Genomic DNA, 13,990 nt, shown 5'->3' with positions numbered 1-13,990 from the left:
CCCCCCTGAGAAGAGTTTCTACAGCATGCAAAAGGGAACACTGCTCCAGTAAGTGCTCTATCCTTTCAGTCACTCCATCTTACTTTCCTCATCAAATATGTTAACATGCCTTTAAACCAATGCAGAGACCCTCCTGAAATTCAAATACATTTTTTTACTATGTTGGTTTTTTCTTTTACTTACACTTCCAGTTTCTGATTATGTTTCAGGGTCAAGAAGAGCCACATGAGGAAAATCAAATTTTAAAGAGAGAGATAGGCGAGGTCATAATCCATAATAGTTTTTTTCCCTCTTTTCACAGACATTTACCTACCTGATGAGTTGATACACTCAATCACTCACCTACTTTTTGAGTTTTATAAATAGTTATTTTTTTCTTTTTCACTAGCAGTTAATCACTTAGTGCAAATGACGCTGCATTCTCATCAGTTACCAATATATTGCTTTATTTCTTGGTAGAAATTAAGGCTTTATAGTGAGATTTGTACAGTACAGGCCAAATTGAAACATTAGAAACTTTAAAAACCACTTAGCACTATTCACTCACTTCAACATAGCCAGAAAAGTAGCTTTTTTTTTTTTTTAATAAACAATTAAATGTTACTAGTGAGGCCTTATATTTCATGAGTGCAAATGGCTCAAAATCCCACCATCCTCAGGGCTCACCATTTAAATTTCTTGAGGCCATTTTTAGATAAAGGATAAACAGAAAGTATAGCTGGCTCAGATAAAATATACTGTATTACTTGCTGGAGAAGAATCTCTTACTTTAGAAATATGGAAAAGAAAACCAAAATGAAATTAACTGTCCAAGGGATGGGATCACCTCGTATTAGTCACTGACCAGTAGCAGTAGCAATGACAAATTCATTTTCCATGGCCCTCTTTGCTTTAGTATAACTTAATTTATAATTCAGAGCTGATGCCATCCTGTATATTAAAAAATCCAAAATTGGAGAATTGGAGGAAGATACATAAGTTACAGAAATTTTTGCAGCAGTAGAACAAGTTCCCTCTCCAGGGACATGTCCAAACCATTGCCCTTTTTTTTTATTTTTATTTTTTTTTTAAATTTGAGAGAGCATTGTTATAAGTATTTCCTCAGCAGTTATGTGTTTTTCTTGGGCATATTGATTTTCACTTCATAACACTGATTTTATTAGTGTTGTCTGGAGATGATGGAACTACTGCTTATGAAAACCAGACACAGCGCTTCCCTTATGAGACACAGTGTTTGGGCTGAGCACATGAATTCACCTGTCAGTCAGGCACAGGGGGCCTGCCTGAAAATATCATCACCCTTCACGTGTCTGGCTTTCAGATCTGAGCATTGCACATGAAAATGCAGAGGAACAGCTGCCAGAAAATTGTGAAGAAAGTAACCACCAATCAACCACATGCTCTGGGGAAGGAGCCAATGAGATGGGGGACTTCCAAAATCGTCCTGCTCATGCAAGAGCAAGAGTGACCTTGAGAGTACCAGGAGCTCCCAGTGTCACAGGGCAACTCTGCTGTTTAATTCTTTGTTGAACACAGCTGTATCTCCAGCCTATGGGAACACACAGAGCCAAAGTCTGAAAGAATCTAAATCTAATGTGAATAACACTTCAAGGCCCTCTGTCCCCAGGGGTGTTATCTAAAACCAGGCTAATGTCTCTGAAGTCTTGAGATCAGCCATCTATCCTTTGAACTGGAAGGCCACAGAGAAGGGTCAGGTGTCCAAGTGTGTTAAGGCACGTACTAACTTGATCTAAACGCAAGTCCCTGCTTTGCTCAGGGAACATCCACTGCAGTGGTGCTGAAAAGGTACAGCAAAGGGACAAAGCCAGACTTTCTGGTGACAGCCACGCAGCACAGCAATTGGGACTGCCCCGTGCAAGCTGCTCCACAATGCCTCAGAGCCTCTCTGCTGTCCTACAGGACTATCTCAGCTTGTTGTAGAATTACAGCAGCTTCTCAGGCTGGTTTGCTGGCTTTTCCTTTTGCCAGGCCACCAATATCTCATTTGTTCTCCTTCACTCAGGTGAATACATCACTGCTTATCAGAGCCAGAAGTCCCTATCTACTACCAGAGGATGGTTCTACACATGCTGGAGAGGACAAATTTAGAAATGAAGGCAAGTAGCGATGATGCATAAGTGACCCGGAGGTGGGCTTCCCAAGAGAATCCATGCATGGGCACAATCTCCAGAATCACTCAGCAGAAGTGCTCAGCAACGGCCAGCAGGTCTTACTCTGCTTCAAATGAGTATGTTTAAGAACATTACCCAGTATCTCCTGAGGGATTACAATGGATGACTATCAGCCACATTGGAAAAAGTTGGGGAACACAGACACAATATTGCATAGTCAGCTTCATGAGCACAGCTAGAATTCAGATGTATTTGACACAGCTTAGTAGCATTTCCAAAGGAGGGATTATGTGCTATTTCCTTTGGAGGCAGCTACCGTAGCCTGGGACAAGATCATGGCTCTTATGGAAATGACACCCCACCGGGGATGCTGAGCACTCATTGCTTTTGCATTAAGGTGGCCTCTCCACAGAGACCCACGGCACCTTAAAAAGTGATCATACAAAAAGCAAACAAAATAGTCTTCTAGAAAACCCCTCACCCATAAGGTACAAGAAAAACTGACTCCCGTGAGCGACAGAAAAGACAGCATTACTGAATATGGGAGCGTGTGTTTATACATCAGTGTTTTTAAAACTGCATTGCAATGACAGGTGTGGGGTGTCCCTTCAGAAGAAAGCAGGGTTGGTGTGCTCTATAATACAGCGCTTGCAATGTCGTTTAACGAATCGCAGAGCATCCACAGAGACTTCACAGTCCTGCACATTCAACATCTGCAGGTCAAAACAGTTGGCAGCTACAATCTGCAGGCCCTGCCCAGTGATGCTCTCGCAGGATTTCAGGCTCAGGCGCTTTAGGTTGAAGCAGTTGAGGGCTAGAAACTCCAGGCCGGTGTCTGAGACCAGAGGGCACTTGCCGATGTCCAGCGATTTGAGTTTTGTGCAATTCTTGGCGAGGTACTCCACGCCGTGGTCCGTGATGCCCTCGCAGCCCCGCGCGTTGAGGTAGCGCAGCTTGCTGCAGTATTTGGCTATGTATCGGATGCCCACGTCCGTGATGCGGCCGCAGTGAGCGATGCTCAGGTATCGGAGCCGCGACTCCAGCTTGGCGATCTCCCGCATGCCGAAGTCGCTGACGAAGCGGCAGTCGCTCACGCTCAGTTCCTTGATGGATGTGCAGTAAATCATCAGGTAGCGCAGACCCTCGTCGGTGATGCGGACGCAGCGGCGCAGGTACAGGTGGGTCAGCTGAGTGCAGTGGGCGGCAATGGTGTGCAGTCCTTCGTCCTCCAGGACGAAGCAGTCTGTCATGTCCAAGTAGCGGATGGAGATTTGCTTCCCGTGCAAGGGAGACAGCTTGATGGAGGCTTCGCGAGTCAGACTGATGCACGTTACTTTGGAGCAGCCTAAGTGGAAAAACACAATGAGTTTAAGCAAGCAGTAAAAACAAAGCGCACAGCAGGACCAGAAAGGCGGGTGTGGAGGGGTGTGCTGGACATGATGCAGGTATCCTCATGTTGCAAGAGTGGAATCACCCTGACTGACTGCTCTGATTTGCTGGGCTGAGTCCCCACACCAGAGGACAATAAACACAATAAACTGGAGTCAGTGAGGTTACTTTGAGATTGTGAGCCCTGGAAAGCATCGGACTGATTTTGTCCATATCCCACATGTAAAACAGTGCTCCTGGGTCTATCTGGGGACAGCCTATGATCTGTTACTGCAATATAAACCCAGTGACAGTCAGAGAAAAGGATACTACATGACAACCAATGCAGTTTTTTCATCAGTCTCGTTGCTGACTGGCTGAATTTGCAAACCAACATCAGAGGTTCTTTCACCATCCAAACTCATTATAGAAAACACAACCCCGCTCCCTTTTCCCTCCTCCCCTGCCCCAAGCATTTGGAGAACAGATGTGAATCCAGCCCCAAGCCTGCAATGCGGGAAGGATGCAAAACTATGGCCCAACTGTGTGCTTGCAGAAGGGTGGAGATTTGGATAAGCTAAAGAGAATGGAGAGAACTGGTAGGAGCCAACAGACTAATAAGGGCATGCGAGGACACGGACAGACAAAGAAAAGGATTGTGTCCAATGAGAAAGTCTGGCCATGAATGGAGGTAACTAGACTGGAGGAGAAACACCAGACCTTGCAAGGAAAGACAAAGAACTAGATTAAAGGGAAAAATACACACAGACATTCCCCATTTTTAACCTCAACTCATTGCATAGTGGAGAGTGAAAGCTTTTTTTGGAAAGTGTGGTTTCTGCTGCACTGCAAACTGGCAGTCTTCGGCTTCTTAGGGAAATTCTTAAACTGTGCCAAATTTAGCTGGGCACTTTGCATTAGCATAGCTAGAAACAGCTGCAAGAAATGAGAGTCTACCCACTAGTGATTAAGGCCCAACAGTTTTAGCCATAAATGGCTACCCAGAGAATTTCTGCAGGTTATGCTCAAAGAGGTGCCCCCAGGTAGAAATAAAAACACCTTTTCTTTATTGCTGGAACACTGGCCAAGCAGTATGAAGTGACTCGTAAAAAGTGATGACCTTAGAGCTCCATGTATCAGAAACTCTGCAAAATACTGTAGTGTGGAATTAAAGAACATGATCATGTATGGAGACTGCCTCAAAAACTTACATGACGCAAAGCTATACCACTTGCTATTAGAGGTTGTCATTCAGAGGCTTAGTGGAAGGTATGAGTATGCTTCAGTTCTTAAAAGCAAAAAGGAAAAATATCACTTGAGATAACCATGTGGACTCATACAAAGGCTGCAAGAAATGTGGGATATGGACTTGAAACATTTTGCCACCTGCAACTAGATTTCCACATTAATCATTAAAATTTATGCTGGATCTTTAATTTGGATTTCAAATTTAGTTGAACAGATGCAAAGTTTACTTTAGACCTCACACAATTAAATGGGCAAATTGCGCACAGATCATGCAGAAGAAAGACCTTGAAGTAAAACACTCTGTTCAACAAACATTTTAAAACTGCTGTTTTCTCTTCAGAGTGTTTCAGATCCATCACTCTGGAGCAATCTCTGGAAACACTTTTGCCTTCAGGTAAGTACTATATACACACTCAGTAACACAAAGGATTGTTTTAAAGGGAAGCAGAACAAAACTAATGGCGTAAAAAATTCACCTCTAGTATATTCTTTGAAGTAGGTGATACAAAATGCATGAAAGGAAGAAGCTGACGCCTAGGCAGAGTTCTGCTGCACCTGATGTAGCTGCTGCTGTTGCATTTGGCTGAGGAGGCTGCTGGATTAAGAAGTCAGTCTGGATATTTTATATTCTGACCAGAATTCAAATTTAAATCCAGCTTAATGAGAATGATGCATCCACGAGGCCAAGGAGAACATTCTGTCTGCTGAGAGTCCAAGAAGGTTTAATGACCATAATTAGAAAGTGAACGGGTCAGAAGTCTCTCAGCAGGGCTGGAGTCACATACATCAGTTGTGTGATCACGGTTCTGTCAAGCTCAGCGCTGCCATGTCTAGTTACTTTGGCTACACTGTAAAACATTTCATGGGAAGGATATTCAAAACGGTTTCATCAGAAAAACGAGTCCATGCTGATAAAGAACTGACTGATTTTTAGGCAAAATGTCAGGTTCCTGGGTCCGCAACAATTTTTCTGTCCTAAATAATGCAAAGCGTAAAAATAAAGCTCTGGTGACAGGATTTTCCATACAGTATAACTGATTTCTAAAAAGGGAGAAGAAACGTCCAAACAGACGGAAAAACATATTGGCTGGAGTGTTAGATAATAACTTGCAGTCAAGCTCAACCAACTTCTAGCAATATCTCAGACCTGCCCACAAAGCGGATGCTGACAGTGACAGAACTTACATTGTGGAAAGCTCCTAAAGTTAATACAAACATCTGGTTTTGACATTAAAGATTTTGGTAAGTTTTTGCTGCCAAGTAGCCATTCAAAGGGGAAAAGGATTCAACTAGATGTACAACTGTGAACTGGGATTTAATTAACTAGCAACTAGCATCACCCTCAACACACACCACCACGTCCTCTTGCTCAGTATGGAACCAAACCAGTGGAACACTTCAGTCCTGAGAATTCCTTAAACATGTAGGTGCAAGCCTTGTCCTCAAACTACAGAGAGAAGAATGGGAAAATGGAATCCTCTTTCCAAAACATCCTCCAAAATTACCCACATTACAATGGAAAAAAGTGGACTCAAAACAAGGGCTTGGAGACTGATTATCCTCAATTCATACGGTACATGCAGCAAAAGCTGTATCTGAACCCAAACACCCTGACTTCTGAGCATGTTCAAAAGCAGGATTTTCCCCTCAAATGCTCCAAATAGAAAGAACAACTTAGGAAAAAACAAAATTAAAATTACCTTCCTATCTCTTTGATGAGACAAAATTGAAGGAAGACAGGAATTTTATTCGACCCCTGAACACTTTATACCAAACTGATGAGCTCTTAGGGACAGACACTACCTTCTGGGTCCGAGAGTAAGAGGGCTGGGAAAACCACAAATGAAGACAGACCCCAAAAGAACCCACTGCAAGACCTGGTATCATCTTTTCCTTTTCCCTGCCTTTGAAAAAGTCACCTTTGTTCTACAGCACATCCATAAATAAGAGCTGTGGACCAAAGCATTTTCAACCCCCTACAAGCCCCCAGGTACACTCAGGGTGTGAGCTTCAAAGCTCTAGGTCTAAATCAAACAGGTACCTACATTTTTTCCTGACACTGGAGATCCTTCAACCTGAATGTGTGATTAGCAATCCAGAACTAATGCCAGTGTGTACCAACAACAATTCATATACAAGGTCACTGTGAATAGACTCCTGTGGAGTTCCATAGACTCCTTATTGCCTTGTGGTTTCAGAAAGCAATCACAAAAAGGGCATAATTCTGATTTATTGATATTTGTTTTGCTGCCTTCCATGACATTCTGCCATCCTAGGAATGAGGTGAGAGAGTTGGGTAAATCAGCTTAAAAAAAATAAAAAGGCAGAGAAAAGAATGCAAATCAGTGTACTCCAGATAGGTAGCTTTGGAAAAAGCATCCAGTACCAGTGACCCAATAGGATCACTTTCTATGCCCTGTTGTTTAATCTCCTGTCTTCATCTTTCTCATTGCCACTGGTACCTCTGCAATGGCAAATCTGGTTTGGCTGATTTATGATGGCATTAGATTGATAACAGATGAGATCACAAAGTAAATGTTGAGCAGCAAATTTACTTCAGTGCTCTGCTTGGCTGCATCCTTTCCATTAAGTGCCAACCTATTTGCAGAGAAGAAATTCTGTGCAGCTGACCTTGGGAAAAAACATCTTGTTTCCCCAGAGCAGGTTTGAGGAAAATTGTCTAAAATATTTCTGCTGATCTAAACAGCTTAAAAAAAAAAAAAAAAAAAAAGGGAAGAAAAGAGAAAAAAAGTTCAAGTGGACTAAGTCTTGTCAAAATAGCAATGGAAACAAGGGGACCTTGGAGTTTAGCTAGGGATGACAACAGATATTAATACACAGAAAAAAAGCCTAGCACTTATTCTGAGCTCCTCCTCAAGTCACTTACTGGATTACAGATGTGTTCATTACCTATATATAATCTACATATACATGTGTGTGAAGAAGATAAATTTTGCTGAGGTAACTAGTCTTCACCACATGACATAGCACTGACCTCAGTGTGTTCCCTTCTATGGGTGCTTTGTGCCAAAATCTGTAATAACTCCTTGTGCCATGTGAACAGGCCACCTCTGCTAGCTCACTTCCTTTGGAAGAGGCCTGGCCACTCCAGAGGTGTTGCTGGCATTTGGGGCACTGAGATTTTAGTGGTGCATGTCTCACAGGTGCTCTGCTAGGAGACAGGCATTCCTACATTGAAAGACAACACAGAAAGGATAAGTGTGTGCAGCTATGGAGTTTGACAAACATCAAAAGCATCTGTATTGGAACATTCCCTGTTACCTGACACATCCAGGTGTTCCAGGTTTGGGCACAGTGACACGACATCAAAGACTGCCTCATTGGAGATGTTGTAACAGCCAGACACCTCCAGCCTCCGCAGTTCTGGACAGCACTGGGCAATGGTGTAGAGTCCTCTGTCTGTGAGCCGCCTGCAGCCACTAACAATTACCGTCTCCAACATGAGACATACGTTGGGAGTATCCTGACAAAGCCTCCGGGTCAGCACTTTGAGAGCCCTGTCTACGTTGATTGTCTCGCCAGTCAGGCGAATTGTCCTCCAAAGCCGCGGGTCCCAGGCCAGGTTGTACCAGCGGCGGCACACGCGGGCACAGCGGCACAGCTGGTTGGTGGGCAGGAAGGAGAAGATCTGGATCATGGCGTGATCGGGCAGCCGGTCTATGTTGGCCTGCTCCTTCTGGTGCTTGGATGCCAGCCGGATGAGAGGATGGGTGAGACGGGTGGGAGGCGGCGAATGGACCATGGCAACGGTTTCCCCAGTGACTGAGGATGAGGATGTCGATGAACCTCTGCCATTTTGGAACCCAGGGGAATTCGGTGGAAATATTAATGCTGGACTGGGCGTGCTGAGCGTTCGCATGCTCAGGTCGGAATCTGGAAGATAGAACACACAATTTCAGTGAGCGCTGGACAAAGACAGAGCTCTCTGCATAGCACAGCTAGCCCGTTTGCTAATGGAGTACGATGGGCTTCGGGGTTTGTTGGGGGTTAAGCAGTCACTTCTACCAGTCAGAGTGAGAAAATGTATTTCAAAAGCCATGTGAGCAAAGGAGATGATGTAGCGCTGAGTCCTGAAGAGGAGACAGCAGTGGAAGGATTTTTTAAAATCCAAGGATTTTTATTCTTTATACTCTTAATTAAACATGGAATTGAACTATTATGTTTGAGTCACAGGCTTTTTTTTCTGGCAGAAGGTAACTGTTCATAACCTTGACAAAGCTGTGAGCTCTTAGGGGCAGAGAATGCTATGGTCCTTCATCTCTCAGCTCCTTCAGCCATTCAGCAGGAGGCCAAAAAAGAGCTCACAAGTGAAGGAAGCTCTGCTTCCTTCACCAGATCTGGGCAGATGGGAAAAGCTCAATGCCATACAATTATTTTCAATGTGTCATCAGAGAAGTTAATTTCTCAGTCATGGAAACTGAAACTCAGGATTTCATTCAAGAGCCCAGTGACTAGTTCCTCATGTGCACACAGAAAATACTCCTTTCCAATGGACTAAAGTGAAGTTCAGTTGGAGAATTATTATACAATATTTTATACAATATTTACATACTTATTGCTAGGGCTATTTGTCACACTGGAACCAGTCACCTCAACTCGCCAAAAAATTTTGCTACTTCTTCACCTTCTTTAGTTCATTTTAGTTACCAAAATCAGGCACAAAGAATTGAGATTTTTTTTTTGCTACTAAGAAAGGTAATCTTTGCTGTAAGGTTATTTCAACTGTTTTCCCCGTGTGCTGACATTGCCTACAAGCATTTTCCACTCGTCCTCCCAGTTTCTCCATGGAAACCAAGTAAAAGACTGGAAGACAACTAAAATATAACTTTGATAGTCAAGCAAATGCCATGGGCAGTACATTTAGAGGCTCTGAGGATATTTTAGCAGTAGGCTACACAAGACACAACCAGCGTGTGAGAGATGCGTGCTGCTGCTGAGCCCACTCCCTCCACCTCGGTACTGATCTCAACAGAAATTCTTTGTAAAGGAAAGCAGAAATGAATACAGTAACCACAACTTAGTGACCAGCAGAATAACAAGTTTTACTGGCAGACAATGTTTTTGCAGGACTAAGCTTTTCTCCACATCACATCTCCTGCTGTCACATCAGTGTTTCAGGCCTTTCAGGGAAGTGTAGAAAGGCCACCCCTTAAGTAACACTGACTCTGCAGCTGGGTGACTGTGACAGCACAGATAAGGGCCAAGCAAGATACAGCCAGAAATGCATTCAACAAACACGTCCACACCTGGATTGGGCAGAGTTTTTAAATTAAGTACATTTTGGTGAATTTGATTGTTACACATAAACTTCCCCATGAAGCTTTTACTTAGTCCAGCACAGGCCTGCTCTGATCTCGCTACCTACAACAATAGCAACCACAGGCCTGTATTTTCACAGTGTGTCTGCAAGCAAAAGAAGCACAAATATTTAGCAGAAGAAACAAAAGACACAAAGTTCAATGACTTGCTCAAGATCACCTACTTGAGTTGCAGAGACATCAAAATCATCACACACCATGGAGGAAAAACCTATACTACCCAGCTCCTTCCCTCTTCCTCTTCTGCATCTTGTTTTACTTAGAAATTCACTGTTTCAGCAAATGAAAGGAAAGAACATTTTCCCCAAGGCTTCTGAGTCCATGCTATGGCTATGTGGTCCTAACACAGGGATTTGTGTATTTATGAGCAAGAATAGTATCTTCATGCTGAGTGGGTTTTGCAGACACCCTGCTCCCTTTGAGACCTCCTAATATCCCCCTGGCAGCTTTTGCAAATAATTGCGTCGAAGAGTGTTATTTGGTAAGCATCTGGTATATGATGGTATTTTTAAAATGAGATTTACAGCTGGAGAGAAAAATCCAACCAGCAGCAGCCAGGCTCCTGCAGACAAGCACTGACTCCACAGGCCTCTTAGGCAACAGTCTCTGAGATTAATTTTTGCAAGGACTTACCATATGTTTGACCTCCTTCACATTATCACCAAAACCAGTGACAGTGCCTGAAGCTAAACATGTGCAGAATATGTGGCAAAGTCTTTACTTTTTGCTCCTTTTTTGAGCTTTTAATACAAGAATGTTTCTAATATAAATGAATATACATTTTTTTCCAAGTGCTGGATGTATCTTCTATTACATGTATTTGATATTGTCAATTCCTCTCGTTTTACTTTTTCATTTGCTTTGGGCCTTTGCCTTGGTTGACTGTTGGTTGTTCATTTTACACAAACCAGAACAAAAAGGAAAACAAAATGATATAAATAAAAAACCACAGAAGAAACACTTGTTTCTATTCCACAAAACAGAACTAAAATCAAAAGCAAAAAGTTAAAATTATTTACATCTGCTTGAAACAATTTTTAGTCCTGTGGGAATGAGTACCTTCTGTAAGACACAGCATATTTGGAAAACATACATTTTTAGTCAGTTATCACTTAAAAACACCTTGGAATTTCTGTAGGGTCTTCGTTAGTTCTACCGTCTTCATTAGTTTCCACTTCTACTTAAGCATAAAAAAGCCTTTCATACTCCATGATTTTTCCCCCTTCCCCTGCTGAGCAACACTCCAAGCTAATACGGCTAATCTACACTGCTTTGGATCAGAAGTGGCATTCCTTCATCACTCCTGGGCACTGTGAATAATCAATATCTTAGACATTCTGGGTGTGTAATGAATTACTAATATGTGTTTTTTAACTTAGACTTCGAGCTAAAAAAGGCCTGTCCTTCTGTTTTATGTGTATGCTCCGTGCTTTGTGCTCTCTTAATTCTCTCATTAGTATAGCAGTTCCAGATGTGCATCCTGTATTTCCTTTCCCTTCAGTCCTGAAGGTGCATCGTGTAAAACTTGCTCCCTCCATCCTCGGGGCACGGACTTCCAGACAGACACATACACATGCACCCTTTGTCCACAATACTCTCCCCACCACAGAGTATTGTGGACAAAGACCATAGTGGTGTCACTGCATCTAAAAAAGTGAGTTGTGAGTACATTACTGCTCTGCTGAGCCCATAATGCAATATGCTCTCAGACAGGAATTTTGCTGGTAGCTCAGCTGAACTCCACAGAGGTATTCCTGCTTACTGTTCGCTGTACACCCCCTAAGGGGAAACAAAAATAAAAAAAATAGCAGGTGAGTCCAGGAGCTTTACTGCCAGGAAAAACTTGGAAAGCTTTTTGCTAGCATTTAAAACTTCAGCAAAACACTTGGTCTACTGTACATTTTCCAGACCTTTCTAATGTTGCTGGGAGGGGCTTCCTGTAGCACTATCTCAACCTGTAGGAGTTTCCTTAGAATTTTGTCCTTCACCATTTACTGAGTGCTAGCCAACAGGCCGGGGCAGTCTGAGAAAGGGCAACTTAATGACCGTGTAACATTAATAAACACAACCCTGCAAGTACAAATGAAGTTGCTGATTACAGGTCTCAGTACACATCTTTATACACACGCACGCCCTATACAAGCATTTATCTTGTAAACGCAATTGTTTACAAGCTTGAAATGTGACTTTAATTTTGTTGCTCTTAGAAAGTAAAAGCAAATTAGAAAGCAGCCCTGCACTTCCCTCCCTACAACCTCTTTTGCCCCTTTTCCTCCAATCTTCTGTGCAAGATACCTTTTATTAAAGCTTTGATCAAGCTCTGAAAGTTGTTTGTTGATGTAAGACAAAATTTCTTAACAATCTTTAAAGAAATCTCAAAAGATGCATGCCAGAAACAGAACCATAAAAATGCACTAGAGGGTGTTTTCTTATTCCTGATGTAAGACAAAATTTCTTAACAATCTTTAAAGAAATCTCAAAAGATGCGTGCCAGAATAAAAATGCACTAGAGGGAGTTTTCTTATTCCACTAGGAATCTGATTTATTTCAAAGGATTTTTTCTCCCCAGTTTGTTTCCCAATTAGTAGATACATATGGGAACAAAAAACCTTTAAATATATAAGATTTAAGCCAAGATCTAACCTCCATTCCTTCTGGTATCAATGATAATAATATGATTTCAGAACCAGAGAGAGAAAACAGCGCTGTACTTCCATTACTCCAGTAATGCACACTAACATGGTACACTCAATGTCCAGGTCCCAGCATAGACTTTTTAAGATTGAACCATTTTCCATGATTAAGGCATGACTCCATTCATTCATACCTTCCACTACAGTATTGTGAATGAGTCTTTTTTGAAATGAATGCCATAATGAGTTCTAGAAGCTGACAAAATTAAAATTAAAATTTTGCAAATATCAATCAAACTTCAGATTATTTGACAACTGAAAAGGATCCTCCACGTTGACCTTCTGTCACCACCAATATTTTTAGCAAAACTAAGATAAGAAATAAACAAAACTGTGTTCAAGTTCTGAAAAAGTCAGTATAGCTGAGAAAAATAAAAAGTAATTGTCCCATTTTTGTAAACATTAGCTGCAGAGTAATGTGCACAAGAAGCATTTACACAGCGTGCCAAAACCTCACTGACTTAGCATCTCTTCAATAAGCATTGTGTAGATATTACATATTTTATTAAGTGCAATGCGGGTATAGACTTCACGTTTTTACCTCAATACCATCAACCTCAGGCATGCCAAGTAAGTACTTCTTTTACAGAGACTGGGGAAAATGGGAACTTAATGGTTGCAGCAGCTACAATCAACAGTGCAAAGGGGAACAGAGGCTTCTACAGGGGATACAGTGTGGGCTGATTCAAGGAGAGACTTGTGAATTTGACAGACAGATTTCAAACATGGCTGTGTGCCCTCAGATGAGGGTAGGAAAAGGAGTTAGCTAGGACAGCAGGCTACAACCCAGCCATTTCCTTTCGAAGGCTCTGGGTATGGACAAAGTTCCAGAAAAAGTGCTACCTACAAAAAATTAAAGAGCGTCTTCCACACCGCAAACATCTTCAGGCATTTTTCTCAGGATAACTTACCCTACTGACCTCAGTTCCTCCCAATCCCAGGAGGCTGGGAGGAACTGGAGACTCTGAGATAGCAAAGAGGCAGCTGGAACAAAACTCACATGCAAACTTGTGTGGGGCTGCAGCAGTCAAGGACGTCAGAAGGAAAGGGCTGCCCAGTGGAGATAGCTACATGATTTTGCAGCCTTTTACAATGAAGAACATACAGAATAAGTTGGATGAGCCCTCTCAAATCCCTCCAAAACCACTAAGTACACCTAAACCATCTCTGATGTACATGTCTGCCCTGTTTTTAACTGCTAGGGGCAGCT

At 42.4% G+C, this 13,990-nt stretch overlaps 1 protein-coding gene across 2 annotated transcripts in view; it reads right to left on the bottom strand.

The window, feature by feature from the left end:
• Positions 1–425: 425 nt before the first annotated feature.
• FBXL7 (F-box and leucine rich repeat protein 7) overlaps positions 426–13,990 on the bottom strand; it is a 171,355-nt gene continuing 157,790 nt past the window's right edge. For both annotated transcript variants that reach the window (XM_041411817.1, XM_041411819.1), the window contains 2 exons: positions 8,031–8,642; positions 426–3,477 (listed from right to left, as the gene is read on the bottom strand). In XM_041411817.1, coding sequence (XP_041267751.1) covers positions 2,741–3,477; positions 8,031–8,642 — 1,349 coding nt within the window. In that variant the 3' untranslated portion in view covers positions 426–2,740. The remainder of the gene's footprint in view (positions 3,478–8,030; positions 8,643–13,990) is intronic.

Source organism: Onychostruthus taczanowskii, unplaced genomic scaffold, assembly GCF_017590055.1.
Source record: "Onychostruthus taczanowskii isolate IOZ18803 unplaced genomic scaffold, ASM1759005v1 scaffold37, whole genome shotgun sequence".
Classification (NCBI taxonomy): Eukaryota; Metazoa; Chordata; class Aves; order Passeriformes; family Passeridae; genus Onychostruthus; species Onychostruthus taczanowskii.
Note: the sequence above shows the minus strand (reverse complement) of the source record. Positions and strands in the feature narration are given on the sequence as shown.